The sequence below is a fragment of the Rhea pennata genome, chromosome 27 (genome assembly GCF_028389875.1).
Source record: "Rhea pennata isolate bPtePen1 chromosome 27, bPtePen1.pri, whole genome shotgun sequence".
In the NCBI taxonomy this organism is placed as follows: domain Eukaryota; kingdom Metazoa; phylum Chordata; class Aves; order Rheiformes; family Rheidae; genus Rhea; species Rhea pennata.
In genome coordinates, this window is record NC_084689.1 from 3,224,033 (window position 1) to 3,251,227 (window position 27,195).

Here is a 27,195-nt window from a genome sequence, read left to right on the forward strand (position 1 = left end):
ACTGCTTTTTCCTATCCTCAAAGAGCAAGTGTTCTTAACGTGTCTGCAACGTGCTCTTAAAAGGTCCTTGTCTAAAGGAGTTTACAAATCTGTCAGCTCCTTTGATCCTCCAGGCTTGCTGCTGAAGCTGCAGGATTATTTGATGTCATAAAAAAAAAAATGTTTTTCTTCTTTGGATATTGAGATGCTGAGAGGCATTAACAGGGAAATCACCTCCTGCGATCCTGAGCTTTTTCACTATGTAACAGGTTTTGTTGGGGATTGAAATACAAATGATGTAGGAAGCCTCCACCCAGCTGTCCTGCGGGAGAGGCAATTGGAGGATGAGGCACAGCTAAGCCAGGTTCAAGGTCTCTTTTGGATGGAGAGAATTTGCAGCTGTAGCACAAAGCTGAGTTAATTTCCTGCGCGAGCGAGCGCTAACGGCCGCAGGAAGCCGAGGGCCTTGTAACGGATGCTGGGGAAGCCGAATAAAAAATTACCCTTCGTCGCGAATGGGACCGAGCCTGGGAGCCGGGGGGGAGACGTTTCTCCCACGAAAGCCCAGCAGCTGGGCCTTTTATTTTAGAAGTCGGATGTGGAGGACAGCAGATGTTTTCAGTAACTTATTTTTAAAACAAAAACAGCTCTTGAGCTGCAGAACGAGCACCCTGCACGGTGCTAGGGGCCGAGCTGTCCGGCGTCTGAACGCAGGTGCGACGGCGGCTCCCGCTCTCCGAGACCGCCCGTCCGGCGCCGAGGCGCTTCTCGGGCGTTTGGGCTCCCCGCGCCGCCGAGACGGTTGGCGCGGCCCTGCCACGTGCCCCGGGGCTTTGCGGAGCGGCGGCCGGAGAGCTCCCGAAGCCGCTCGGCGCTCGCGCGGGCTCCCGAGGACAGCCGAGGCCGGCGGCGGCCGCGGGAGGAGGGCGAACGGCGGGAGCGGGGCTGGCGGAGGGAGGGCTCCGTGCCTACGGCTGCAAAAAGCAGGGTGTAATACCGCTTTTCCGATACTGGAAAACCCTCTCTCTGGCTGGATGCTTGAGCCCTCGGCTGCCGCGGCGCCTAAACCCCCTCGGTGCTGGCGGTGCCCTTAGCGGCCGGGCAGCCCCTTCCCGTCCTCTCGCTGCCCTTCGGCGCCCGGCTGCCTTGTCCCGGCGCTCGGGGAGCAGGACGGGGCTCTGGTCTCCCTCGATGCTGCTCTTTCTCTCCTAGAAAGGCCAGTTAAATACCACCAAAAGGACAGCTAAAACCTCCTAAAGCTCCTGTCAAAACAGGAGCGCGTCCGTGCGCAGAGCCGGCGCAGCTGGAGGAGCAGGCCTGCCTCCGGCTTCCCTCTGTCTTGGGCCGCTTTGTTTGCATTTTTCCCCTCGCTTTAATCCAGGCTTGGAAAGAGGCGGCGTGGTGCCGGCCTGGGAGCCACGCCGGAGCCGCCGCTGTCGCCTCCCGCAGCCGGGCGCCATGGCCGTGCCCCTGGGGCTGCTGCTGGCGGCGCTGGGCTGCGCCGCGGCGCTGGACCCTGCCCTGGAGGAGGCCTGGAGGGGCTGGAAGAGCCGCCACGGCAAGGAGTACGCGGAGGTAGGAGCGCGGGCGATGCCCGGCGCCTCCCCGGGCTCGGGGGAGCCGCTGGCGCCGCGTCCGACCCCGCCGCGCTCGCCGGCAGGACGCCGAGGCCGCCCGCCGGGAGGTCTGGGAGAAGAACCTGCGGCGCATCCGGGAGCACAACCGGGAGCAGGCGCGCGGCGGGCACGCTTTCCGCCTGGGCATGAACCACTACGGAGACCTGGTATCCCTCGGCGCGCGCCGGGGCTCGGCCGCCACCTCGGGGGGCAGCGACGCCGCCGGCCGCGGCCTCGCTCACGCCCGCCCGGGGCTTTTTCCTCCTGGCGGCTTTGCAGACGGACGAGGAGTTTAACCAGCTCCTGAACGGCTTCGCCCCGGGGCGGCAGCGGCGGCCGGGGCCGCTCTTCCGGGCTTCGTCGGAGCTGAAGACGCCGGCGGAGGTGGACTGGCGGGCGAAGGGCTACGTGACGCCGGTGAAGAACCAGGTGGGGTCAGGCTGGGCAGCCGAGGCGGGAGGCACCATCCTCCGAGGCGGCCAAAACCAACCAAAAAAAACAACAACAACAAAAAAATCCCCAAAGCCCGGAAGGTGCCGTTCCCCGCGGTCTCGGCGGCGCGGCGGCTCTGGGACGGGCCCTGACCCCGCGCCGCCGCCGCCGCGCAGGGGCACTGCGGGTCGTGCTGGGCCTTCAGCGCCACAGGGGCCCTCGAGGGCCTCGTCTTCAACCGCACGGGGAAGCTGGCGGCGCTGAGCGAGCAGAACCTCATCGACTGCTCCCGAAAGCTGGGCAACGAGGGCTGCGGCGGGGGCTACGTCACCCGGGCTTTCCAGTACGTGCGCGACAACGGCGGCCTCAACTCGGAGCGCGTCTACCCCTACCTGGGCACGGTAAGGGGGCGGCGCGGGGCCCCCGCGGGACGGGCCGCTCCTCTCTCCCCGGCTCACCCGCGCTCTCCCTCCGCTCAGGACGCCTCCAGGTGCCGGTACGACCCCCGGGATCGGGCCGCCAACTGCTCTGCCGTCCGGCTGGTGGCCCCGGGCAGCGAGGCGGCCCTGGAGCAGGCGGTGGCGGCCGTGGGCCCCGTGTCTGTGGCGGTGGACGCCAGCAGCTTCCACTTCCACTTCTACAAGTCGGGTACGGCACCGAGCCCTGCTGGGGCGCGCGGATGGGTAAACTGAGGCAGCAGGGCACGCGGGGCCGCCCCGTTTGGGGGTGACGGGCTGCTGAGCCGCCCCTTTGGCAATGCGTAACGGGCCGCCCCGCAGGCGCCCGACGGCCGGTGCCCGGCTCACCCTGGCTCTGCCTGGCTCACCCTGGCTCTGCCCTCCCCAGGCGTCTTCAGCAGCGCGTCTTGCAGCCAGCACGTCAACCACGCCATGCTGGCCGTGGGCTACGGCAGGAGCCAGCAGGACGGGCGAACCGTCGCCTACTGGATCTTAAAGAACAGGTAAAGCCGCGGGTGCTTCCCCGCGCACGGCCGTCCTGTCCGCTGCCGGGTCACGGTTGCAAGGTCCGAGCTGCACCAGGAGGGGACGCGGATGCAGCAGCAGCCAAGCGGGTGCCTGCGGCATCGCCGGACGCGGCCCGCGGTGTTCGGGGCACCCCGCCACTTCGGGCGCTGTCTGCCCCGCAGCGCCGGGTCGGGCTGCGTGGGAACGCGGACGCGCTCATTCTCCGTCTCTTCCTGCAGCTGGTCAGAGGTGTGGGGCGAGCAGGGCTACATCCGCCTGCTCAAAGGAGTGGATAATCACTGCGGGGTGGCCAGCCAGGCCAGCTTTCCTGTCCTGTGAGCGCCGCGGCCCCGCTCCCCCCGCCGGCGCTTCCTGGGCCGGGGGTCGCAATAGTCCTCGTCGTGCCCCGGCGTTCACCCGGGAGCATTTCTGCCCTTCTCCCTCCCTCTGCTGCTGGGGCTGGGCAGTTTCCTGTTCGAAGGGCTTTTCTTGTACGGCTAATTGCTCTGCGCACCTGCAAACGGAGCAGAGCGTGGTGTAGCAATAGCTGATCTAGTTACTGCTTTTCCTGGTGCGAAAGGCAAGCTCCTTTCCTCCAAGTTTGGCAGTCCCTTTCCCATCCTGCAGACCAGCAGCCCTTTTTCCTTCCAGCTAAATCCCAAAGGCCAGCAAGGAAAGGCTGGATTTTATGGCCATGATGGCAGCTCTCTGCCGGTTCTGCCTAGTCTGAGTGTGCAACTTCCCTGGGTGCCATGCAAACATCCCCAGCGAGCTGAGTTCTTTCAAAAATACGTCTTTACCAAATTAAACCTGTATAACGAGCAAAAAGCAGGGAACACAATGCTGATGGAGTCCAGAAGTCGTGTGTGGAGATGGAAAGTAGTTACTCTGGTGTAAAACCCCTCTGGTTTATCCTTAAAACCTCTGAGTTATTGAAGTGCATGCTCCTTCCCTTTCCCACCTCCTCCATCCACTTCCAATTTCCCAACACCAGCCGGAGCCTCTGTGAGGCTGTTTCGGTGATTTGCCTTCCAGCACGGCACCAGACCTGTTGGTGTCCTTCGTGCTGAAGCCCTGGAGGGTCACTGGAGCCAGTCCGTGGCCGCGGCTCTGTTCCCTCCTCTCCCCGGACTCTGCAATACCCCATGAATCAAGTGTTTTGACAGCAGGCTTGGGAATATTTGGATGATGGATTTTGGTGCTTAAAGCCCAAGCTGAGTAACTGGCCAGCCTGGGGCAGCAGCCAGACCTCCCAGGAGCTGCTGGCCGGGAGCCCCAGCCCTCGGAAAAGGCAACCTGGTGAATCTTGTCCCCTAGGCCTGCCTTCCCCCCCCACACACAGCCCGGAATGATTTGGGGGACTTAGTGTGTGCAGCCCAGGAAGTCGAGCGGGTGCAAGGCCAGGGCGAGAGGGGCCTCCTGAACGTCTCTGGCCTCGTCTGCCCGCAGCACTGCAGGGACACGGAGCCTCGCCCACAGCAGCCCCGTGGCCATGGGGGTTCCCCAACGCGTGCCACAGCTGGCCCCAGCCTGCGGTGGAGGACACCTGCAGCACAGCCTGTGTCATGGCCCCAGAGGCTCTGGCTGGGTGGAGACCACTGTCCCCATGACCCCTTGTCCCCATGATCCTCTGTCCCTATGCCCCTTGTTGCCATAGTCTCTTGCCCCATGGCCCCCTTTCCCCAAAGCCACTTGTCCTCATGGCCTCTCTGCCCCTAAGATCCCACGTCCCCATGGACCCTTGTCCCAATGTCCCCCTGTCCCCATAGCCCTGCAGTTCCTTGACCACATGATCCCTCATCCCCAAGGCCACTTGCCCCATGGACCCTTGTCCTCCTGCCTCAAGGCCCCTGGTCCCCATGGACTCTTGTCTCAATGGTGCCCTGTCCCCATGGTCCCCTGCCCCATCCCACCGGAGGTCTGAGGCGGGAGCGGCCCCGCGGGTTAACCCGCCCGGGCTGTCTGCCCGCACCCAAGATGGCCGCCGAGGCGCTCGCCTCAGCGGCCGCGGCCCGAATTGACCCCTCCCGCCTGCCGTAGCCCAGGCTTCCTTTCCAAGATGGCGGCGCCCAGCGCAATGAGTGGCTGGAGGCTGTGGGCCGGGGTCGTGCCCGTTGTCCTCCTGTGCCTGATTGTCCGGGCCGAAGAGGGACCGAGCACGACCGACTTCGACGTGCGGCCCGGCGGGATGGTCCATTCCTTCTCCCGGGCCCTGGTGAGGGACGGGGAGGGAGGGAGAGAAAGCAGCGGATACGCGCCTCTCCCTGATTGGCTGGAGGCCACGTCGCTCCCGCCTCCCGTCACGGCGGTTGGCTGCCGGCGAGGGAAGGCGGGACGGGGCCGTGGGGTTGGGGGGGGGTTCCAGGCCGGTTGCTAGGGCTGGTTGCTAGGGGCCGGCTGCAGTGGAGACCAAGGCCGCAGCGGGGGAAGGGGCGTCTGGGCAGGGAGTCTCCAAAAGAGAAGGCCCCCAGGGACAAGGGGATCCCCAGGAGGGAGGGAAGCCCCAGGGGGAGAGGGTCCCTCAGGAAGGAGGGGTGCCCCACGGGCATGGGGTCCCCAAGGTGGGGAGTCTCCAAGGGAGGAGATCCCCAAGGAGAATGGGACCCCAAAGTGGGGACTGGGATCCCCCACTAGCATGGGGGTTGCAAGGAGAAGAGAGTCCTCTGGGGGGATCTCAAAAGGAGGAGATTCCCCAGCGGAGCGATGAGTTATCAAGGGGAAAAGGCTCTCACGGAAAGGGGGTGCCGTGAGGAAGAGGGTTCCCAAGGGAAAGGGACCCTAAGGAGAAGGGGCTCGGGCTGCGGGTTGCCCACACCAGCACTGCTAGGTACTGCTGATACCCTGGGGGGGATGAGGGCCATGCCGGCAGCCCTGCCTGGCAGCACGGCCCTTGGCTGAGGTCTGGCCCGTGCTGCATGCAGACGTGGACGTGGCACATGCTTCACTTTGCTTCTCCCGGGGGGTGAGACTGCCGAGGGCTGCACCTTGCCCACAGCCACAGTAATCCTCTCCAGCACGCACAGATCTCGTGAGGCTTTTGCGTTGCCAAGGAATTTGCAAATGCTCAACAAATAGGTGGTCTCACAGACTATCCTGTTGGAGTGTGATAGCTTATATTTTTCTTCCCTTTTTCTAGGGAGATTACACCTGCACATTTACGTACTCTGCTCAGGGAGGAACAAATGAGGTGAGTTAGGCAAACCTTCACGTGTTTCTCTTAAGCCCAGTCTCTAAGGCTGCACATAATAAGAAGCTATTCAGGAAGTCTCTGTTGATAACAACAGTAGCTAAGAAGGACTTACGTGCCCCAGAGATAAACTGCTATTCTGCCAAGACCTTGTTCTGCTAAAATCAGTTGTTATTTTGTCGTTATCAGTCATTTTACAGATTTAGTTGTGGTCAGTGAGCTTGGCTGATGTGGAGGTATTCAGATTATTAAATTTGAGTGCAAGCAATGCTGTAAGATACTCCTTTTCTCAGATACAGCAGTCCTGCAGGGAGACTAGTCTTACTATTGTAGTAACATCTAAAAAGCTCAAAAATCAAGGACAAAAGCTTTTTGTGCCTAAAAAGACAAAAGCCTAAAATAATAGGGTTTTTTAGACTTGGTGGGGGTCAAAATTTATAGGGTTTGTTTGTTTGTTTGTTTGTTTGTTTTTGTATAAGTAAAGGGACAAGAAGCTTTGTTTTTCTCCAGAGAGGAAGCTGTTACTTTTGTGCCGGGCTGACTCCAGGAGCTGGGAGCTGTAAGGAAGGATGGTTGCAACAGTTTCCAATATTGCATGTTTATAAAAGTAACTTGTTGGATTGCTTCTTGAAAGGAAGCCTCCTTTGTGTGTTGCAATGATGCCATGGTTTGCAAGGCCATGACATTTGCAAGGCTTAACCAATCTGTGGCTTCAATACCTCCTTTGGAGAACAAAGAGAGCGATATTTTCCTACCCTAGTTGCTAGGAAGGGCCTTGTAAGAGTAACTCCTGTGTTCTTTAGCAGGCTTGAAGGTGCTGGCAGCTCATGTTGCTGCTGCAGTAGGTGCTGTACAGATACACACAGAGGAATTCATACTTCCTTTTGTGCAAGTCTTCTAACTAGAATCATGTCCTTTTCCTTTGTTGTAAAAGGAAATGAGATTTTTAACTCATCTGTGTAACTATACTAATGAAGTTGTGGAAAAGAGGCAGCCAGCCCTGGGCTTTGTGCAATACGAGATAAAAAGGGCCACCAGCAACTGTGTTGTAATTTTGTTGTGCTATTTTAATGAGTTATAATTTGGCAGGAGACTTTCAAATGTTCTCAAGCTTTCTCCACCCCGTCCTTTACAATAATACCCTTGCCACGACATAATAATACTACTGTAAGTTTCTGCCTCTGATTCAATCCTATTCCTTCTAATAAGCTGCTTTCCCGGGAGTAATTGCAGTGGTGAAAATGTGTGACGCCTGCAGCTGTTTAGGGAGGAAGTGATTTGTGTTTGAGGGCACATGAGTGGGAGGCTCTTACCTGTATTAACTCTTTGGGCCTTCTCCTACAGCAATGGCAGATGAATATTGGAGTCAGTGAAGACAACCTGCTCTTTTCCTGCTCTGTCTGGAGGTGTGTTGTTTAACCCTAACTTCTCCGATGCAAATGCAACAACAGGCTAGATGGGGTCTGAGCCACTGCACCTTGCCAGCAGTGGTGGTGACTGGAGTAGCGCATCCTAGCTGGGTTTGCCTCGCTGGGGAGAGCATGCCAGGGCTTTGCTCTCGCTAGAGCTGCTGTGGCTCTGGGTGGGCTCTTCAGCCAGATAGTGGGTTTTGAATGCTGTGGGGAACACCCCACTGCCAGCTTCCACGCTAGATGGAGCTACAAGAAAGCCAGAGGTGCCTGTGGAGGGAGGAGGCCGTGAATCCTGCATACCCCTGCAGCTCATCTACACCTCCATCCCTTCTGCTCTGCCAAAGCCTCCCCAGTCAACAGTGGGGACTAGAAGAAAATATTTGACTCCTTCCCTCACTGAGAGGTCAGAGAAAGATGGCTCTAACATTTGTGGCTTAGAGGGTCAGGAACTAGCTTTAGCCCCTCTGCCCGAGCCTTGCCCACATTCTCCCCTCCTGTGTAACTTCTTGCTTTCGGTGTCAAAGATTTTGCTGTCTGTTTCAGGCCCCAAGGAAAATCTTATCTCTTCTTCACCCAGTTTAAAGCTGAAGTGAAAGGAGCCAAGATAGAGTACGCTATGGCTTATGTAAGTCCCAGCTGATCATTTGGTAGTGGGCATGTGGGAGGATGGCTAGAAAATCTGAACTGGATTAGTCCAATAAAATGTACTCCACCATGCCCTTAAGTGGCGTGTGCTGGCAGTCAGGAGAGTAGATGTAGACAGGCTCTGCCGCACCATTTCGTTTCTGCTTCCTCAAAGACGTTGGTTGACTGCTGGCTTTGCCAATGTCAGTGATTCCAGCAGACACTATCCCACTGGTGCGCGCAGGACACGAGGAGTGTTGGTCCATCTCAGCAAATTGCATGTGACAAAGTAAATAAAACCTATGCTGATCCTTTTGCCTATTCTATTCAAAGCCCTTATTCTTCCATTTCCCACTGTCTTCAGTAATGAGGCTTTCAGTTGTCTGAAGGATACAAGTTCTTGATTTAATAGGAAATGGAAAATAACTAGAGATTCTCCTTAAAGGTTCCTTTGCTGATTTAATCCTTTCACTCTACCTTATTAAAATGCAAAGTCTTTCTTTTTTCAGACCTGTCTTGTTTGTTTGTTTCTTGAATTGCCTCAACTGCTTAAAGCCTTCTTCCTTCCCATTTCAGTCTAAAGCTGCTGTGGGTGGACAAAGTGACGTCCCCTTAAAACAGGAAGAATTTGAAGTCACCGAAACAACAGGTCTGTGACCAAGAGAAGTATATGAAAAAGGGGCTAGTGTGGGAAACAAGCCTGGCTATCTACCAGGAGACAAGAGCTTAGGATTTGTGCAGATAGATGACAGGACATAGGAAGATGCTGTATGTTACTGGGTCAGGGGTGTAGTGCTTTTGATCCATGGTGGACAGCAGGATTTTGCAGGTCTTGTTCCAGTGTAAATGATAATTAGCATAGGGAAAGAATGTGCTTATCACAACATACTACTGCTTTGCCTAGAAGGAAGTGCAAGGCCTGACATACTGGCTTTTTCATCCTGGAAAGGAATCAGCAGGGCTGTTTGTTCATGCCTTACCATCTGTTTATCCTTTGCTTGTTTTCTCTTTCTCTAGTGTCTCACAAGGAAGGCAAGTTCCGTTCTGAACTGTCCAAACTCATGATTGTTGCAAAAACGCCCCGTGATGAGCTGTGACCCCAGGGCCAGCGCTGGGCAGGGTGTTTCAGCCAGAAGAGCGTGGCAATAGAGGGGACTGCTTGCAGGGTTTTCGGTTGGCCAAATCTTTCCTGTTTTCCATATTGAAATGTACTGGGGTCCAACACAAATGGGACTTGGAGGTGTTAAGACAGATGCATTCTGTCTTGTGTCAGAGTAACAATGTGCTTTGCAGCTGGAAACCTCCTTTGAGACTCTTGATCTGCAGCCAGCCATTCTGTCACCCGCTTTCTGCTTCGCTGATCTGCTGAATATGGTAAAGCTCCCCTCTAACAGGGGCTCCTTATCTCCCTTGCTAGAAAGAGCAATGCGGAAAGATAAGTGGCTGGATTTAAACAAGGTTTGCTAAAGGAAAGTCGTTAACTCTGTAGTCTCTGGAGGAGGGACAGGATTTCTCTCTGTGCAAGCATGACAGGAGGAACAAATTAAATTGGGTGGGAGGGGGAAAGAAGGGATAGAGTTGACTTTCTGACTCCTTGATGAGTGGGGCTATTAAAACCATCACTGATTTTGTTAGGGAGGATGTTCTGGAGCTGCCTTAGTGCAGAGAGCAGGGTGAGATAACCTGGCACAGGGAAGGAAGGGCTTGCAGACAGTGCTGGCCTTCTTATTCTGACACAACCAAGGAAACCATCTGAGCAACACTTTCATGTCTCAGTACAACTGCAGGAATATTTTCTACCTACAGAAGTGATTTTTTTTCTTATTTAGAGTAATAACACTGAGGGAATATGGAATTCCTTTCCTGTGTAAATACAACACAAATAAAAAAATAAAGCATAACCATGTTGCCTGAGTTTCCTCCAGTCTGGGACTCCTACGCTTTCCATGCGGATGCCCAGTGAGTAGCATGACCTTCAATGTTTGCTTGGCCAGGAAGAGATCAGATGAGAGGCTGCCAAGGGATTATGAGGGGTCTGCCCACCCGAGAGGAGTCCCAGCAGATGCTCTGGTGCCGTTTGCCAGCCAGCAGCCACCCTGCAAGAACAAGGCTCCAGCTGTAAGTCTGCCCAACAGCATAATCCAGAGGTAATGCTTGATGATAGCTGTGTTTGTTGGTAGCTGGGAGCTATTTTGTCTGTGTTTGGAGAAGTTCTCTGTTTTTCTCTCCCTGCTCTGCAGCTTCTTCAGGAACTGCAGGTCCAAGGAATGCTGCTGTGTGGGCAGGAATGTCCCCAGCATGCTCCTACCTGAGCTCTGAGCTGCATTTAAGGCATTGCTGTTGCAGCAGTCTCTGACCTTTCTCCCTGTTTAACCAGTTGAACGGAAGGAACCAAAGCGAAGGGAACCGATGGGAGTCCTTTCCCAGATGTGCACAGCTGGGGTTGGGATTTGAAGTCCAGGCTTTTTTTTTTTTTTTTTTTTTTTTTTTTTTTTTTTAAGCAGAGAGCAAGTTCTCCAGGGCTCCCCTAGGACAAGAAGGCAAGAGTTTGGGAATGAGGGAGGTGTTTGCTATGAGTGTAGGGAGAAGTTTCAGACTCCTGCATGAGGAAGAAAGCTTGTGCTGGGCATTTGGTGAGTTAAGTGTGGTCCTGTATTCCACACTGGAGTGTAAGAAATCCTGGGGACAAAGGAAACAGCAACGAGTCCGGAGACTCCTTCCAGCAGGGCTGTTTCATGCAATTAAGGAGCATCCTGCAGCTGGTGCTGACATGCACCTCAAGATCAGAACAACGAAGCATTTCTGGCTGTCAGCACACCAGCCGCCACGGCAGCATCCATCAGCCCCCGCTTTGCACGCTCTCTGCATCTGCCAATACTCCACCGAGCAGCGACGAGTTGTTTCCAAGCGAGGCTTCTCGTCGGCACATACCTGACAGCTGCAGGAAGCCCAGTAAGGATGGGGACATCTGCTCTCAAATGTCGCTCACTGAAGGCCAGCTTCACCTGCCCTCTCCGAGGGGCCAACACCTCTGCGAATCTTGGCCGTGTTCTCCTATGCACACACCTGTCAGTGCGCTCTACCCTCATCCCTAGCTGCGTTGCACAATAAAATTAACTGTGATATTTGGAGCAACGCCTGTGAAATGATAAAGATAGGGGCTTACGTTTCAGCCTTTAAGATTAAAAAAAGAAATAATCAGTGCTTCAAGCCAGCAGCGGAAAGGGAGCAGTGAACGTGAGCTGTGGAGCCGCGCACCGCTCAGAGTCCATGAGCACTGACAATCCCCCACGCCTGGAGACATCCTGTGGAGGCATAAGAAGGTCATGAAGATAAGGGTGGCAGAGACGGTGCAGTGCCTTGTATGCTAAAAGGGCAATTTTCAAAGTACAAAGCAGAGATCAGAGCGCTGGAAATAGGCAACAGTTGGTGCATCCATGCTCTGAGAGCACGACGCTTCTCCAGCAGGCCTGTATTTAATTCTGTAAAACTGCCCTTTGCCCTCTGCTGTCAGGGGCACGCTTTCCTAGCTCTTGTTGTGCAGTGAGGCAACGCCGGGAACGCTGATGCAGAAGAGGATGTGTGGGTATGTGAGCGGGAGTGGGAGCAAAGCCACCTCCAGCCCTTTGCTACGGGTTTGCTCTGTGGTTTTGCACCGTCTCCTCCCACTTGGCTGCAGTGCCGAGGAGCAGGGTCAGCCCGGCTGGCAGTGGGTAACGGGGGCTCGCTCTTGGCCTCGCGCCAGGGGAAGGGTGTGCAGCCTGGTGGGTGGAGCGCTGCTTCGGGTTGAGGTTTTTTTTTTTTTTTTTTTTATTCCCAGCTCTGCCCTTGGCTTGTAGGAGGATTGTGGGCACATCACGTCCTTGTTTGGTGCCTCAGTTTCCCCACACGCAAACTGAAGGTTATTGCACCGAGTGCTCGTGCGAGAGCCACTCGGAGGGAGTGGGGCTGTTTGTCCTCTAGCCGGCGGGGATGCGGGACAGTGCCTAGTGTTCACACACGTCCGAGAGGAGGGGAAGTGATGCAAGAAGAGTCTAATCTGGTGAGTCCTTCCTGAGAGTGACTGAGTTCAGAGAGCCTAATCAGACACTGAGGCAGGCTCTGCTGGGGCTGGGATATCATTCCCGGTCAGCTATGGGAGAATAAAACCCCCAGGCCACAAAGAGCAATCTTCATTTAAAAGACAAAGCCAGACTTCCCACGGCCACTGTCACCACCAACCACCTTCGTAACAACCAGTTGTGCACCCAAGCCAAACAGGTGAGTTTATTTAAATAACTCATCAGGGCTACAGATTTTGCTAAAAAACAACAATCATAGTTCAGTCTAGGACATGTAAAACACATGAAATACTAGAGAAAGCTTCGGACAGCTCCCAAGGAGCATATCTAAGCCGTCACAGTGATACCGTCTGCAGGAGGCTGGCAGGGGGAGTCCAGGTGGTCTTGGACAACCAGACGCATTAGGGATGTAAAAAAGGAGCAGGTCATGTCACCTCCCTCCATCTGGGCAGCCTGTCCAGCCCAGGGGACTCACCCAAGCAAGAGGGGATCCTCTGGTCACAAGGACTTGCCTTGTAGGAGGCCAAAGCCCATCCCAGCCTGGCACCTTCCCATCTTGGGCAGCACAAGCCTGGAGCGCTGTTTGCTCTCACCATGTCGTGGAGCTGCTGGAAACCCACTGAAATGCAACTACATGGCTTTGCCATCCTTGAGCCCTCCGGAGGAAGGATATCATGACCGCTCCACCGAGAAATCCTGCCTGCTCAGCTTCACCTTGCAGGTGATACACACCGGGATTCTTTGGTTTGTTTTTTTTTTCCATAGGATTAAAATAGAGTTCACCACAGTGAGTCCAATTCTGGCCTGTTCCTTGGACTCTGAGTTAGGAGCACTTCGTGGGCAAAGGAAAAAAAATATATACAGCAGGAGCCCGGTATGGACAGGAGCCCAGGATAGTCTGCAAAGGATTCAGCCCAGCTCAGAGCAGGTTGTAGACTCTGGGCAAGAGTTAGACAAGGTAAAGTAGTTCAGTCCTTATATAAAGGAGGAGGAAACGAGAGTTTTCACTACAGAGATGAGGATGAAAAGCCTAGTGAGCGCCGAAAGAGGCCTGCGTCCCATCCTCGGTCTCACAGGCAACAGGATACAGCAGCTAGCAGGCCCTGCAATGCCCCATCTCAGCTGCTTCATATGCTGTCCTCCTCCAGCATCTTGTTCACCCCCTCGCAGATCCTCTTCAGGTGACTGCGGTAGGGCTCAGCTGGCCCGTAGAGGGCTGAGAGGAACTCGTAGTCCGCAAAGTGGTTGAAGACGTGGTTGATGCGGGAGTGGGATTTGGCAGTCAGATGGGTGTTGACAGCCTGGTGCAGCAGGTCCCGACACTCTGTGAGCACACTCGACATGACCCTGCGGTCGAAGGTGAAGTCTATTTGGTGGAAGCTCACCGCCGTCATGGCCAAGGTGTGCACCTTCTTGCGGAAGCGCTCCATCAGCAGCAGCTCCTCAGGGCTGAACTGCCCGTTGCGGTACAGCACGCCCAGCTTCATGACGATCTTGATGAGGTTTTTGATGATCTTCTGGGCCTCTTTGCGGTTGCGGGTGTACTCCTTGGTGGCCCGGTAGAGCTCGTCCAAGATTTCACTGCTTGTGTCATCAATGAAGACATTGACCATGGTCTTGGAAGCCATTTTGCTCAAGAGCTTCTTCTGGGCCTGCAGGGCCAAGCTCTTGGTGCTAAAGGTGTCCATCTCTGCAAAACGGAAGAGACACACATGGTTCAGCCCATGCCCTGGAACAGTGCCTGTCTCCTCTCCTCCCACACTGTCTTCTGCAAGGAGAAAAAGCATCTTGGTCTGACAGCAAGCCCAAAAGGAGCAAGGAGACACAGCCTGGGCACTAGGGCAGAAAAAAAGCTGAGCTCGCAGGCCCAGACGCCCCTCGCGGGATGATTTATAGGCTGCTCCTGGCTTTCTTCCCCTGAATTTTGGGAAAAAGCTTTCCGATACAGACGCACCCTTAGAGGTAAGAGGAGGCTCCCTACCTTAGAAACGCGCACGAGCCCCGTGTCCTGCCCTGCCTCCCGCGGTCGGCGTTGTGCTGCTACCTATGCAGGAAGGGCTCTTGCCCCACCATCGTAGCACATCTTCCTTAAAACCTGACTCATTTCCTGCAGGGCAAGATGGGGACGAGCCAGGTGAGGGCTATGAATCACCCGCCGCAGCCGGGAAGGACGCGAGCGCCGGGGCGGTGCAGCGGCCACCAGCACCGCCGCTCCTCCGGCATCCGCTCGCCTTTGCACCCAGCTGCTCCAAAGCCCTTTTCCCTCCCCTGGCTCTGCCCGCCCCGGGTACGCCCGCGCCGTCGGAGCCCGGAGCGGTCCTGCGACCGGCTCGATCGCTGCAAAGCTGAAAGCGCCGCTCGTGCCGGGCTCGGTAGCCCTTCTCGGAGGCAAAAAATGCGGCGAGTTGGAGCTCTCGGAGCCCTGCTCGCCCGGAGACGGAGTTACGGGGCCCCGGGTGGGATGCGCGGAGAAAAAAAAAATCAATCCGCTCGGGCGGATTATGGCTTTAAAAACTGCCGGGAATGACTAAAGCGCCGCTGGCCCTGGAGATACGTCCTGGCCCTGGAAATCACCGCGCTACAAATCACAGCGACGCAGGAGCAGCGCGATAGCGAGCTCCCGCGCGGGGCTGCTCGCGCGAGCGGCTGCACGTGGCGCGGTCGGGCCGGCAAAGCGAGAGCGGGGAAGGGCTTGCTCTATAAGTACAGCACTGGGGAGGCGGCGGAGCTGCTTGAGCTACGGGACGGGGCCGATGCACAACGGGGCGGCGGGTAAATCGGGCGCGAACGCGCTGGGGCTGCAGGTGAGGGCGAGAGGGCTCCCGAGCAGGAGCCCGTCTCGGACAGGAGCCGCCGGCGCCGAGCTCACCGCCCGCCCCGGGGACGGGAATCGCCTCCGAGCGCCGCTGGCCCCAGCTGCGCGGGGGGCCAAGCCGGCTGCCCGGACCCGAATTGCGGCCGAGGATGTAAATTCAGCGAGCGGTACCGGAGCCGTTGGAAACGGCCCCGCGCGAGCTGCCGCATGCGGCGTTATTTACAGCCCCGAGGAAAAACACCGAGGTTTGTAAGTATTTCCTTCTATGCGAAAACATTGATTTTGCCAGCGTGAGCTTTGAGCTGAAGCTCTCGCGCTTAATAACACAGAAATGACAAAGCGGAGCCGGTTTTTGCGGCGCCGCAGGCGGCTCCCCGGTGGGCCGGGCTCGTTTTCTGCCCGACGGGCCCGCGGCGGGAGACGCTGGTGGGGACGAGCAGGAGGGCGCGAGGCAGCGGCGGCTCTCCCTGCCCTCGGTTTCTCTCCCTCTGCCCGGAGAAGAGGCTGCTCCACAGCGAGCAGTGCCCACGTAAAGAGAAATTCCCACGCCCGAGCTCTTCGTCGGGCAACCGCAGCCACCAACCGAGTGCAAACTCCACCCCCAGAGCCTGCGAAAATTAAGAAATTCCCGCTGCTCCGAGCCGCCCCGCCAGCCCGGGGCGCTTCGCAGCCTCTCGCCGCCACGCAGCCCGCTCCGGCCGTCGCGGAGCCGAGCGCCGGGGGGAAACCGAGGCTCGGAGGGGGGATTTTCCCCAGGGGAGACTCCAGACTCCGAGGATGCGATCTGCTCGCTCTCTTGCCCCCACGGGCTCTTTTGCAGTTGGTTCGCTCCCGGTGTTCATTAATTCTTCCTCCAACATGCTGGGAATGTAAGAGGGAACAGAAAAAAAAAAAACCTCACGTCGCGGGGTGTTTGCTCCCGCTCAGCCCTGCGCCTGCTCACCCTGAGCCCAGCACCCTCCCCGCCATGCTCCGCTCTTCCCAGCGCGGATGTGCCACTGGTTTAACCCCCCGAATGGGAGATTTCTATGGGCACGAGGCGCTTTCCTGCCGGGAAAGGCAGCCGAAGGGCTGCCGCCTTTATCAGTGCCCGGAAGAGGCAGCTTCGCCCCCAAAAGCAGGCTCGCCACTGAAATAAACCGCCAGATTTCCTTCCGGTCGCTGAAGTTTCCAGCCCTGCTCAGCTTTTTTTTTTTTTCTTTCTTTCTTCTTTTTAATGCAAACATCCTCAAAAAACAGCCTCTTCCACTGAGAGCGCAGCCCAGCGCCGCTGTGCAACGAGTCCGTCGCTGCTCCGGAAGAGCTCGGCGCGGCCGGCTGCCGGCGGCGCCACGGCCCCGAACCGAGGCTTCCCGCACACTCACAGCCATTTCTCTGTCTTTTTTTTTTTTTTTTTTTTTTCCACCTGTTTTCCAGGAATTTGAATTCGAGCAAGAAGAACAAAGGTCTCGGAGCCAGGGCTTTCCAGACAGAGAGGCGACGCGAGGCTCGGCGCGGCCCGGCCCGCGCTCCGAAGGGCTCTGCCGCACCGAAACTCGCTGCACCGGGCCACCCCGGACCACCCCGGGGCTCAGCCCGGCCGCGGCGCCGAGCAGCGGCACTGCCGTGACTCAGCGGTGTCGCAAGGACACGGTGCACGGGCGGATCCGTGCTCCGGGGCTCAGCACCGAGCTTCCCCTTCTGGCATTTAGTGGCCATCACCCGGCGAGCAGCATCCCGCCTGCGGGGTTGCTTGCCACCCCCTCCTCTCCCCCGGGGCTTTCTGCTGTGGCTTGGAGGGGTCTGAGACGGCCAGGAGCTATTTGGATGGAGGTGAAGGGAGCAGAGGGACAAACCCAGCACCGGCAGGAGCAGCCCGGCTCCCGCCCGCCCTCGGCAGCGTTTGCACCTCGGTCCGGATTTGGCCCCTGCGGCCAGGCCGGCGCGTGGGGCTGTGGCTCAGCAAAGCAAGAGCAGCTCGGACAGCGGGCAGCACCCGCTGCCCAGCAGGCTCCTGCCCCCCACCCCGTCCCTTGCAGAGGAGCCGCTGCCCCTCCTGGTGTAGGGCCGCAGCAGGATCCATCCTGCTCGTTAGAAAGCGTCAATTAAAGCTGCCGTCTGCGAGGGGAACATGAAACCCTGTCATCCCGCCAGCACCCGGGGGCTGGTGGTGCTGGAAGGCGACAAGGCAAAGCCGACGCGCCGAAGCGCGTGCTGCGAGCTGATTTGCAGCAGAGGAGCCCGCTCCAGCGGCACCTCCGCCGGCGGGGGGCCGCGCGGCTCGGCCCGGGGCTGGCGGCCACGGTCGAGTGGCTCCCCCCCGCCAGAAGAGCCGCGATGGTTATTTCTGCAGCCTGCCAGTAGCTGCCTCCCCTCCCGCGCCCGGCGCTCGCACCCCGCTGGTCGCCGTCCGCCCGCCGCTCCTGCGCGCCGGCATCTCCTGCTCCCGCGTTTCCAGGTCCCAATTACCGGGTAACCTGCAGCATTTCTTTGTGCACTGCTCCTCACCCCCCCGCATCCTCCCCGTTCCCTTGGCGGCAGGATGAATATTTCATGCAGGAACACAAAAGCACTTAAATTATTTATAGGTCAGCGCAGAGCAAGTGTGCAGCGTGCAGGGAACGGCTCTGCGAGGCTCGAGAGGTGAGGCTCTGCTGCCGCTGCCTCCTCCTCGTTAAGGCCGTGTTAACGTGCCCCCGGCGTGCCCCGGCTCTCACGCTCCCTTCCCATGTTTTGCCCAGCTCCATCTCACGCCCCAACAAGTTTCCCCCGAGGCAGAGCTCCCGGCTCCGAGGGGGCGTCCGCGGGCGGACGGCGGGTGCCGGGCGGCGCGGGGCTCCCCGGCTTTCCTGCTGCTGCTCTGCCAAGCGCCTTGCAGCCCGGCCGCCCACCCGCCCCGCAGCGGGGCTCCTGCCGCGGCCCCACGGCCCCGCGGGGGCAGCGCGTTTCCCCGGGCAGAGGGGGCTGCTCAGGGCTCTGCTCCCCCAGCCCTGCGCAAAGCCGCAGCCGAAAGCTGGACGGAGACACGCAGCTCACCCCAGCGGCGCGACGCGAGGTGGAAACCGCGATCCCGCTCCTCTGCCCTCTTTCTGGCTCTCCCCTCCGGTGTCGGGTTCCATTGCCCTGAGTAGCCAGCAAACATTAATTAATTAAAGCCTGCTGCCGGGCTGGGTTAATGGAGCAGGGCTGTTGCCACGGAGCGGGCGCAAAGACGCAACCGGAGACCGGACCCAGGCTGGCTGCAGCAACCGCTCCGGCTTTCACCCCTCTCTCCCCACCGGGCCTCAGTCTCCCTTCCTTTCGGTAACGTTTTCCCTCGCTTCCCGTGACACGGGAGGAGGGAGGGAGAGCAGCTCCCCAGCCTTTTGCCAGAGCTTTCCTGCACGGTGCCACGGGCGCGGAGAGCCCCGGCGGCTGCACCTCCCGCGCCCGCCGGTCGAGCGCCTCCACCAGCCCCGCGACGTGAGGCTCTCCTCGGCCGCGCGCCCCCGGACCGGCAAGCGCAGAGCGCTTTCGGCCGGCTGCCAGCGCCCTCGCTCAGCACCGGGGACAGGGGAAATGAATGGAGCCGCGACAGCCCCGAGCCAAGAGCTGCTGGGGCTGAGGACTTGCCAGCTCGTTGCACGCGTGCCAGCGGCACCGCTCGGCCCTGGCAGCCCCTCGCTGCACCCAGGCGCGCAGCCTGTTCGGAGCGGCAGGCAGCCAACACGCACAGCGGGCAGGAAACCAGAAGCTGCCCGAAATAGCCGGTAGGGTTTCTTCTTTGTAACAAGCCTGGCACTGCTGATAAGCCTGCCGGGGCTGGTAACTATCCGACCGGGACCAAAAAAATCCCGCACGGAGCTGAACCAAAGCCTGGGAACCCGGCTCTGCCCCGGCAGCTCCGACGTGCCCCCCGCGCAGGGGCCGGGGCCGGCGGCGGCCGCGAGGGGCTCCCGGCGCCGGCTCCGAGCGCGGGCGGAGAGGCCCAGCAGCGCGGCGCGCCCCGCGGAGCCGGCTTCCCGGGCGCGCGGTGCGAACGGGGCTCCGGGCCGCCGAGGCGCCGTCGCCCAGAGGAGGAGACCGGAGCCCCCAGGCTGCTCCAAGAAACCAGCCCTCTTTCCCGGGGTCGCCTGCCGATGGCAGAAGACAACAGAAGGCCCAGCAGTCCCCCCGCGAGGCCCCGGGCTGCGGAGGAGCCCCCCGCCCCGGTTTGGAAGGGGGCGGGTGAGCTCCAGCGGGAATCTCCCGGGATCGACCTTCCCACGAGGCACCCCCGGGGAGCCAGGGCACCCCAGCCGCAGCCGCCCTGCCTCGGCGCGCGCCGAGGGGGAGGAGGAGGAGGACGGAGCTATTTCGGAGCATGTGTCTCGCCTTCTATTTCCTCCTTTTCTTATCGGGCCGGGATCAACAGCTCTCCCCTGCAGCAACTTCCTTTCTCCTTCGCTCGGGAGGAGACAGCGACTCGAGAGAGAGACGGGGGAAGCAGAGGGGGGAAAAAACACAGAGGTCAGGCCTCGCTCTGTCCTGCTTCCCCGCGCCGCGGACCTTGGCTGAGCAGCACATCACACGCTTCCTGCGCCGTCGGGAGACTGCTGCAGGGATAAAGTCGCTCCAGGAGCGAGGAAAAATGTCACAGGCCAAGGGCTCTAATCCGGACAGGGACTGTCCTGCCGCGCGTAGCGCAGCGAGGTCCCCGTCCCCACCACCTGCCCCCGGCCACGCCGCGTTTCAAGTCAATAAATAGCTTTTATGGCCCCCCTAGTCCTTCCCCCCCCCCAAACCTCTCAGCTTGCTCGGAAGCCACTAGGGCCTCGGCTAGCAGGAGCCGGAGCGGAGTTTTGTGCGCAGCCTTGCATCAGCTTAGGGAGCGCTCCTTCGGGGAGGTCGCCCCGCACCTCCATTCCCCCACCAGCCCCGGGGAACGCGTCTCTCGGGGCACGTGGAAGTTCAGCCTTCGAAAGCCCTCGAAGGCACAAGGAAAACAGCACTGCTGCGAGCTTATGCCCCGGGGAATTAAGGGCCTGGGACAGGCTGGCGTGGCCTCGAAGCCGGGTCCTGTCCCCGCCGTTGGGCAGGTCCGGGGAGCCGAGCCCTCGCACGTCCTCCTCCTCCTCCTCCCCGGAGAGTCGCCTGGAGACCGACCGCCTCTCCCAAGGCCCGCTGGCGGGCCCGGAGCTCCCCATCGCGCCGGGCGAGGCCCTCGCCCTCGACGACTTCCCGCGGCGCTGATCTCCGCAGGCCGATTAGGTGTGGTGCAGAAAAACACATCCTGTTGTCAGCCCGCGAGCCGCCACCTTCAGCCTCCCGCCCGGCTTCCCGGAGCGCAAAAACAAGAGCTCCCAACCGCGATTAAGCGCGGGGTGGAAAGGAGACGAGAGGCTGGTTCCCCGTCACGGCAAGGGGAATAACCCGTCTCCCGTTCACGGCTGGTTTCCCAATGCTTCCCACGGGAGATCACTGCTCTCCTGTTTTTTCACTTATGCAGGAGCGGAGGCCCAGCGGGAAAGCGGATCCGGGAGCTCGGGGCACCAAAGAGCTTCTGCCTCTGAGCCCAAATCCACGGCCATCCCTGCCCCCTCTTCCCTGGGGCCTCTCGGTCCTGCACGTCGCTCAGCAGGGAGCCAGGCAGCCCCTCGCCTCGTCTCCCGCTCCGTGGGCTGCCAAGGAAAACACACGCCACCACCCCGCAGGGACGCCCTGGCACGGGCACTGCTCTCCGCGCCGGCCCAGCCCCCCTGGGCGCCGAGGCGAGGACGGACGGGTCGGTGCCTCCCGGTTTCCCGGACAGCAGCTTCACCGCTGCCACCTCCACCGCGGCGGGAGGAAAGGGCCGGGCCGTCGGCAAACCCTCGCGTCGCTGGAAGCAGCGGCCGCGTATCGTAGCGCGAGCGAGGGGCTGGGTGGCCGGAGGGCACCCCCGCCGGGGCGCCGCTCGGGTGCTGGAGCCCCTGGAAACGCCCGCTGCGCCCCAGACCCCGAGGGTGGACGGGGCTTCCGCACTCCAAGAAGCCAGAGCGGCTGCTTCGGGGCGCCGAAGTCTCGCAAAGACCCGCGCTAAGGAGGCGGCAGACGGGGCCGGCCGCCGGGCCGCTCCGACGGCGGCTCCCCCGCCGGGCCGGCGCCGGGCCGGGGGGACCCGGCGGGGCGGGAGGGAGCCGCCGCCGCCGGGGCTCCGCCGCGAAGGGGCCGCGCGGACCCGCCGCCCCCCCCCCGCGCAGCCCTTACCTGCGCCCCACCGCCGCCGCGGGGGGAAGCGCTGCGGGCCGGGCCGGGCCGGGCCGGGCCGTGCCGTGCCGTGCCGCCTCCGGTACCGGCCGGCGGCTGCGCGGGGCCAGGAGGTCGCTTTCACCCCCACCCCCGCCCCGGGTTCCTGAGCCTCGCCGGGATCGGCGGGGCGGGGAGGGCTGGGGCGGTCCCGGTGCCGGGGGTGGTCCCGGTCCCGGTGCCGGTGGCTGCTACAAAGTATCCGGCGGGGCAGAACTTGGATACATCGGGGCAGGGGGCGGAGCCTGCCGGGCGGCGCCGGCCAATGGCGGCGCGGGGCTTGCTACGAAGCAGCCAATGGGAACGGGCGGCAGGGGAGTGCCCCGGGGGGGGGGCGGGAGCCCCCTCCCCTGCCCTGCCCCCCGGTCCCGGTCCCGGTCCCGGTCCCGGTCCGTGCCGTGCCGTGCCGGTCCGCACCCCGCTTCCCCTGCTCTAACCCTTCCCAGGATGTGCCCCCCCCCCCCCATTTCCCATCCTTACCGCTGCATCCCGCCGCCAAGGCCGGGGGGAGGGCCCAGGCGTCCGGGGGCCCAGGCGTCCGGGGGCCGAGCTGTGTGTGTCCCCTCCCTCCTGCCCCCCCCCCCCCCCCAGCACTTCTGCTCCCCGCCGAGGGCCGGGGGGAGGCAGGAGCGAGCAGCCCCGCGGGCTGGCGGTGCCCAGGCTTCCCGCGGAGCTCCGGCCGCGCCGCCCCCCCGGGCTCCCCCCGCCGCCCGCCCCCCCGGGCTCCCCCCGGGCCCCCCGCTCGGGCAGGCGCCCCCCGCTCGGGCCGAGCCCTCGGCGGCCCTGCTGCCTGCCGCGCTTCTCGCCGGGAGACGGCAGCCGCGGGGAGCGTTCCCAGGCCGCCCAGGCATCCTGCCCCCGGAGCACCGGGACCACCGCGGCACCCTCCTCCAGCCTTCCTCCCCCTCCTCCTCCTCCTCCTCCGGGCTCTGCCGCACGGAGCCGCCGCCGCGCCGGAGCCTCGTTCCGAGAGGCGGCGTTGAACGGGTTCACGCTGGGGGCTAGAGCGGACTAAAGCCCAGGTTAAGTGGAGCCCTGGACCCCCCAGCCCCCTCCTGCACCCGCCGCTGCCCTGACCCCCAGCCCAGGTTGCGCCCGCCATGGGGCCTGGCACCTGCTGTGGGGCCCAGCACCTGCCGTGGGGCCCAGCGCCCGCCGTGGGGCCTGGCACCCGCCATGGGGCCCAGCACACGCCATGGGGCCTGGCACCTGCCACAGGGCCCAGTGCCTGCCATGGGGCCTGGCACCCACCATGGGGCCCAGCACCTGCCATGGGGCCTGGCACCCACCATGGGGCCCAGCGCCTGCCATGGCGTGCGGTACCTGCCGTGGGGCCTGGCACCCACCATGGGGCCCAGCACCTGCCATGGGGCCTGGCACCCGCCATGGGGCCCAGTGCCCACCATGAGGCCTGGCACCTGCCACGGGGGCAGCGCCCACTGTGGGGCCCAGAGCCCTCCATGGGGTGCAGCACCCGCCGTGGGGCCCGGCGCCCGCCGGGGCCGTTTCCAGCACAGGACGCCCGTCCCTCGCGGCTCCTTAGCTCACGGAGGGAAAAGCGGGACGGGCTCGGCCAGGGCCGCATCGCCGAGCGAAGTTTCCTCCCTCGCTCCATCCATCCGTCTGTCCGTCCGTCCCTCCCTCCAGAGGCACGTGCAAAGCCGTCTCGGCCTCGGCTGGTCCTTTCGGCCGCTCGTGGGGCAGACGAAGCGCTGGCAGGATGCGGCGGCCCCCCGGCAAAGCGGCTTCCGCGCGGCTCCCGGCCCCGCCGCCAGCGGATGCGGCTGCCTCCCAGAGCCCCCCGGTTCCGGGCTCGCGGCAGCTCCAGCCGTTCGCCCCAAATTCCCCGAGTCCCCCACAAGCCCTCGGCCGCCCCTGCCGTGGCCCGGCGGAAAGCGGCGGAAAGCGGCGTGCGGCCGCGGCAAGTTCAGCCGTTCACACTTGAGCCCAATGACGGCACATGCTGCTCCAGCTGGGCCCCAGGGCACGGAGCACGGCCGGCTCAGAGCCCGGCGCCCCAGCTCCGGCGCGACCGCCAGACCCGCCGGCCGAGCCCGCGCTGCCGCCTGCTTTTCCCGGCCAAAACCTCCGGCTGCCTCTTATTTCAGGTGCCCGAGGCACTCCGGCCCCGGCAGCGGGGACAAAAGGGAACGTAGGTTAAGCGCCGCCGGTGCCGCCGGGCTGCCCCACTTCTCCGTGCGGCCCGGCCCAGCCTGGCCCCCCCTCCCCAGTGCAATTAGCTAATTGCCTGGCGCTCCGGAGGCGAAGGGCCGGGCCGGGCCGTTCACCGCGGCGTTACCGCTCCGGCGGAGCCGGGATCCCCGCGGAGGGAGCCGGCGCGGCCAGAGCATCCCGCCAGCGGCCGCGCGCTGCTTCTCCCAGTTGCCCCTCAGTTGCTTACTGGGGCGAAGGAGGGAGGCAAAAGGGGGGGGGGCACCGGCAGCCGGGCAGCTGCCTGCTGTGGCCCCTCGCACCCCAGCACGGATGCGGCCACCAGGCACCTTTGTGGGGTTATTTTTTTTTTTGGGGGGTGCTTTTCCTTGTTCTGGCTCTTCGCTGGCTCCCGGCAGGACGCGGCCCCTGCGGGGCTGGGCGCGCCGGCGGCACCGGCGGCGGCACCGGCAGCAGCACCGGCGTCCCCGGGTGCGCTCCGTGAATTATTTATACGGCAGGTGACCTCATTCGCTCAGCCCGATTTCGCCGCGTGTCACTCCGAGCGCCGCGGCGCTGCTCCGGCGGGGAGGCCCCGCACTGCCGGCGCCCCGCGGGGACTCGGCCCCTGGAAAACCGCGGAGTTTGGGAGCGAGGCGGGAAGAGCGCCAAATCTCCGGGGATTTGGCAGCGGCCGAAAGCCCGCCGCGCGGGAGGCAGCGGGGGACGCCAAGCTATTTCGAAGCGGCGTTTTACAAAACAACGTGAGACGCTTTGCCAGAAAAATGTTATTCTGATTATTTTTTTTCCACCAGATGCAGCCCGTTTCCAAGAGGCGCTTTTTTTGTGTGTGTGTTATTTTTTTCTGTTTAAAAGCTGACCGTGCTGGAAGGGAGGAGGGGGGAGAAGGCGCAGGGGGTGGGGGACGGCGCAGGGAGCTGAAACGCCCCGTAGAAAACCGCCCCTCGGGCTGCAGCGTCGCGGCTTGGCTCCCGATGAAAAGATCCGAGTTTATTGTCTGGCTGTGGAAAATAAATAAATAAATAAATAAAATAAATAGATAAATCGCAGCCAGGATGAAGTCTCCCCCCACCCCTCACCCCCAACACCAGCCTTGTCCCAAATCCCCTCCGGACGTCGCAGCCCTCTCGCTCCCCTTGGGAAAGGGCCGGAGCCTCGTTCCGCGGCGGGGGCTGCGCGGGGGCTGCGGCGGGGGCGGCGCGGGGGGGGCCGCGGCGCCGGCCAGCTGCACGGTTGTTAGGCGCGTTGCTAGGCGAGCCGGGCCCCCGCCAGAGCGGGCACGCCGTCCGAGCGCCCGTTTTCTGCGGAGCGCCACGTTGCCGGCGGGCGCCCGTCCCCCCGGCGTCGGGGCGCGCGGCGCGGGGACGGGGCGGCGGCGGCGGCGCAAGCCCCCGTGCGGACGGGGCAGCGTGGGGACAAGTGGCCCTGGGGATGGAGGGAGCACGGAGACGGGCAGCCACGGGATCAGAGGGAGCACCGGGACGAGCAAGCACGGGAATGGGGGGGGGTTATGGTGACAAGCTGCCATGGGGACAAATAACCGTGGGGACAGAGGGATCAGGGGGGTGAGCAGCCATCGGGATGGAGGGATCGGGGGACGAGGGAGCAAGGGGATGGAGGGATCAGGGGGGTGAGCAGCCATCGGGATGGAGGGATCAGGGGGACAAGGGAGCGAGGGGATGGAGGGATCGGGGGGGTGAGCAGCCATCGGGATGGAGGGATCGGGGGACGAGGGATCGAGGGGATGGAGGGATCAGGGGGATGAGCAGCCATCGGGATGGAGGGATCGGGGGGACGAGGGATCGAGGGGATGGAGGGATCAGGGGGATGAGCAGCCCTCGGGATGGAGGGATCGGGGGGACGAGGGATTGAGGGGATGGAGGGATCAGGGGGATGAGCAGCCCTCGGGATGGAGGGATCGGGGGGACGAGGGATCGAGGGGATGGAGGGATCGGGGGGGTGAGCAGCCATCGGGATGGAGGGATCAGGGGGACGAGGGATCGAGGGGATGGAGGGATCGGGGGGGTGAGCAGCCATCGGGATGGAGGGATCAGGGGGACGAGGGCGCACGGGCAGAGCGGAAGGGCCGGGCGGGCAGGCGCCTTCGGCCCGCGGCCGCCCTGGGGAGCGGCGTTCCCGCGGCAGCGGGAAGGAGGCCGCCGGGCCGCAGCGGAGCCGGCGGCGAGGGGAGCCGGGGGCCGCGGAGCAGCAGCAGCCGCCGCCGGGAGAGACGTGCTCGCCCGCACTTCGACGCCTGCCTGTGATTAAGTTGCTTCCCTTCGTTATGGTCCCTCCGGGAGATGTTAAGCAGCTGCTAATAAAGACGGATGTTTCTGAAGTGGCTCCTCCGGATCGGCTGCATCCAGGAGTTTCAGGGGAACCGGGAGCGGGGTGCCGGGCGCTTCCCCGTGTTCCTTCCAGCTCGATTTGCGTTTCGCTCCCCGTGATCAGGCAGGGCTGACACGGTAACGAAGGGAGCTTCGTTATCGCCCACTGGGCCGGGGCACAGGGTGCCCCCGGCCCAAACCCTGCCCGCCCGGAGCCCCGCGCCCTGCGGCCGGCGCTTCGCGTTTCCAGCCTGTTTTATTCTCCCTCGCCCACGTATTTTTAGTGCCCCCCCCCCCCCGCCGCGGGCAGCTGCCCCCGCTCGCTGCCGCAGAAGCGGTTTAACGAGCCACCGTGCGTTTTCTGCGCCATAATTAGCACTGTTTCTGCAGGCAAATGGCAGTCGGCAGTGGAAGTGGCATTTCCTTAATTAAAACAATTAATTAGGGTGAGGAGAGAGGGAAGATGAAGCAGCTCCCAGAGCAGCCCACCCCCCGGGGGGCGGCTGAGGTCTCCCGGCTGCTTTGGGTGACGGGAGCACCCATGGGTGCCGTCCCGGTGGTGAGCTCCAGCTCTCCTGTCCGGACGCGCCGGGAGGGCACCAACCTCGGCGCCACGTACCGAAACGCCGCTCGTGACGGCCGGGCCGCGGAGCCCCCGGTTCCTCCTCGGAGTATAAATATCCGCGTGTTACTTAGCGACTAATTGCACAGATCACGGGGGGGGGGGGGGAAGGGGGGGGCAGTGCACCAGCCCCTAATGAGCAGCTCTAGTCAGTGAGCTGCTAATTACCCCCCCCCCCGCACAAGCTGCTGCTCCGCTCCTGCCGGCGCCTGTCCGGCTCCGTCCCGGAGCAGCAGCCCTCCGCGGGCGCCAGGGCCGGGCGGCCCCTTCCGTGGAGGAGGCCGGGAGGCCGGGATGCTCCCGGCTCTGCCGCAGGCTCGGTCGCACCCCCGAGGACCGAGTGGAAATGTCAGATCCGGCCTCTGAGTGCCCCAGAACACGTGTGCGTGTGCATGCATGAGTGTGTGAGCACGTGTGGCTTTGCACACGCGTGTGTGTGCGTGCATGAGTGTGAGCACGTGTTCGTGCGTGTGGTTTTGCACACGTGTGCATGTGCATGCAGGAGTGGGTGAGCACGAGTGGCTTTGCACATGTGCGTGTGTGCATGCATAAGCGTGTGAGCACGTGTGGCTTTACGCGTGTGTGCGTGTGCACGTGTGGGCGTGCGCGCACGCCCTGACGGCGGGGTGGGTGCCGGGTGCTGGGCCGGCGCCGCGGGCTCGGCTGCTCCCCGGCCCGGCTTTTACACCTCGCTGCAGTCAGATTTCAGCCCGGTTTCCCCAGGGCCGTCCGGGCGATGCCGGATGCTGGCAGCCGGC

The 27,195-nt window shown here is 62.1% G+C and overlaps 5 protein-coding genes across 6 annotated transcripts in view; 4 read left to right on the forward strand and 1 right to left on the reverse strand.

Annotated features, from left to right (window-relative positions):
* LOC134151759 (perilipin-3-like) overlaps positions 1-27,195 on the forward strand; it is a 138,317-nt gene that overhangs the window by 86,836 nt on the left and 24,286 nt on the right. The gene's annotated exons all lie outside the window — the stretch shown is intronic.
* Positions 1,438-3,874, forward strand: LOC134151732 (procathepsin L-like). Its single transcript, XM_062596554.1, has 7 exons — positions 1,438-1,554; positions 1,640-1,762; positions 1,875-2,024; positions 2,204-2,428; positions 2,507-2,675; positions 2,874-2,988; positions 3,232-3,874. Exons 1-7 carry the CDS (start codon positions 1,438-1,440, stop codon positions 3,329-3,331), a joined length of 999 nt encoding a protein of 332 aa, XP_062452538.1. The 3' UTR covers positions 3,332-3,874.
* MYDGF (myeloid derived growth factor) lies at positions 5,052-10,116 on the forward strand. Its single transcript, XM_062596191.1, has 6 exons — positions 5,052-5,207; positions 6,129-6,179; positions 7,524-7,585; positions 8,135-8,216; positions 8,792-8,864; positions 9,233-10,116. Exons 1-6 carry the CDS (start codon positions 5,052-5,054, stop codon positions 9,310-9,312), a joined length of 504 nt encoding a protein of 167 aa, XP_062452175.1. The 3' UTR covers positions 9,313-10,116.
* Positions 12,463-21,496, reverse strand: TNFAIP8L1 (TNF alpha induced protein 8 like 1). 2 transcript variants are annotated; one of them, XM_062595982.1, is made up of 2 exons: positions 21,278-21,496; positions 12,463-13,966 (listed from the first exon to the last, which is right to left on the reverse strand). In XM_062595982.1, exon 2 carries the CDS (start codon positions 13,962-13,964, stop codon positions 13,404-13,406), a length of 561 nt encoding a protein of 186 aa, XP_062451966.1. In that variant the 5' UTR covers positions 13,965-13,966; positions 21,278-21,496; the 3' UTR covers positions 12,463-13,403. The 2 variants fall into 2 exon arrangements, with proteins under 2 accessions (XP_062451966.1, XP_062451967.1); XM_062595983.1 differs by lacking the exon at positions 21,278-21,496 and adding an exon at positions 14,258-14,584.
* The window catches only part of LOC134151455 (perilipin-3-like), a 39,413-nt gene continuing 28,807 nt past the window's right edge, over positions 16,590-27,195 (forward strand). The window contains exon 1 of the mRNA XM_062595981.1: positions 16,590-16,593. The gene's annotated coding sequence lies outside the window, so the exon portion shown is untranslated. The remainder of the gene's footprint in view (positions 16,594-27,195) is intronic.

Bases quoted from the DNA above. Each gene is read 5' to 3' on its own strand.
- TNFAIP8L1 (XM_062595982.1), bottom strand. From the start codon at position 13,964: ATGGACACCTTTAGCACCAAGAGCTTGGCCCTGCAGGCCCAGAAGAAG.
- MYDGF (XM_062596191.1), top strand. From the start codon at position 5,052: ATGGCGGCGCCCAGCGCAATGAGTGGCTGGAGGCTGTGGGCCGGGGTC. The intron at 7,586-8,134 runs GTGTGTTGTTTA...TGTCTGTTTCAG, and splicing joins TTTTCCTGCTCTGTCTGGAG to GCCCCAAGGAAAATCTTATC. The intron at 8,865-9,232 runs GTCTGTGACCAA...CTCTTTCTCTAG, and splicing joins TGAAGTCACCGAAACAACAG to TGTCTCACAAGGAAGGCAAG.
- LOC134151732 (XM_062596554.1), top strand. From the start codon at position 1,438: ATGGCCGTGCCCCTGGGGCTGCTGCTGGCGGCGCTGGGCTGCGCCGCG. The intron at 1,555-1,639 runs GTAGGAGCGCGG...GCTCGCCGGCAG, and splicing joins ACGGCAAGGAGTACGCGGAG to GACGCCGAGGCCGCCCGCCG. The intron at 1,763-1,874 runs GTATCCCTCGGC...GCGGCTTTGCAG, and splicing joins TGAACCACTACGGAGACCTG to ACGGACGAGGAGTTTAACCA.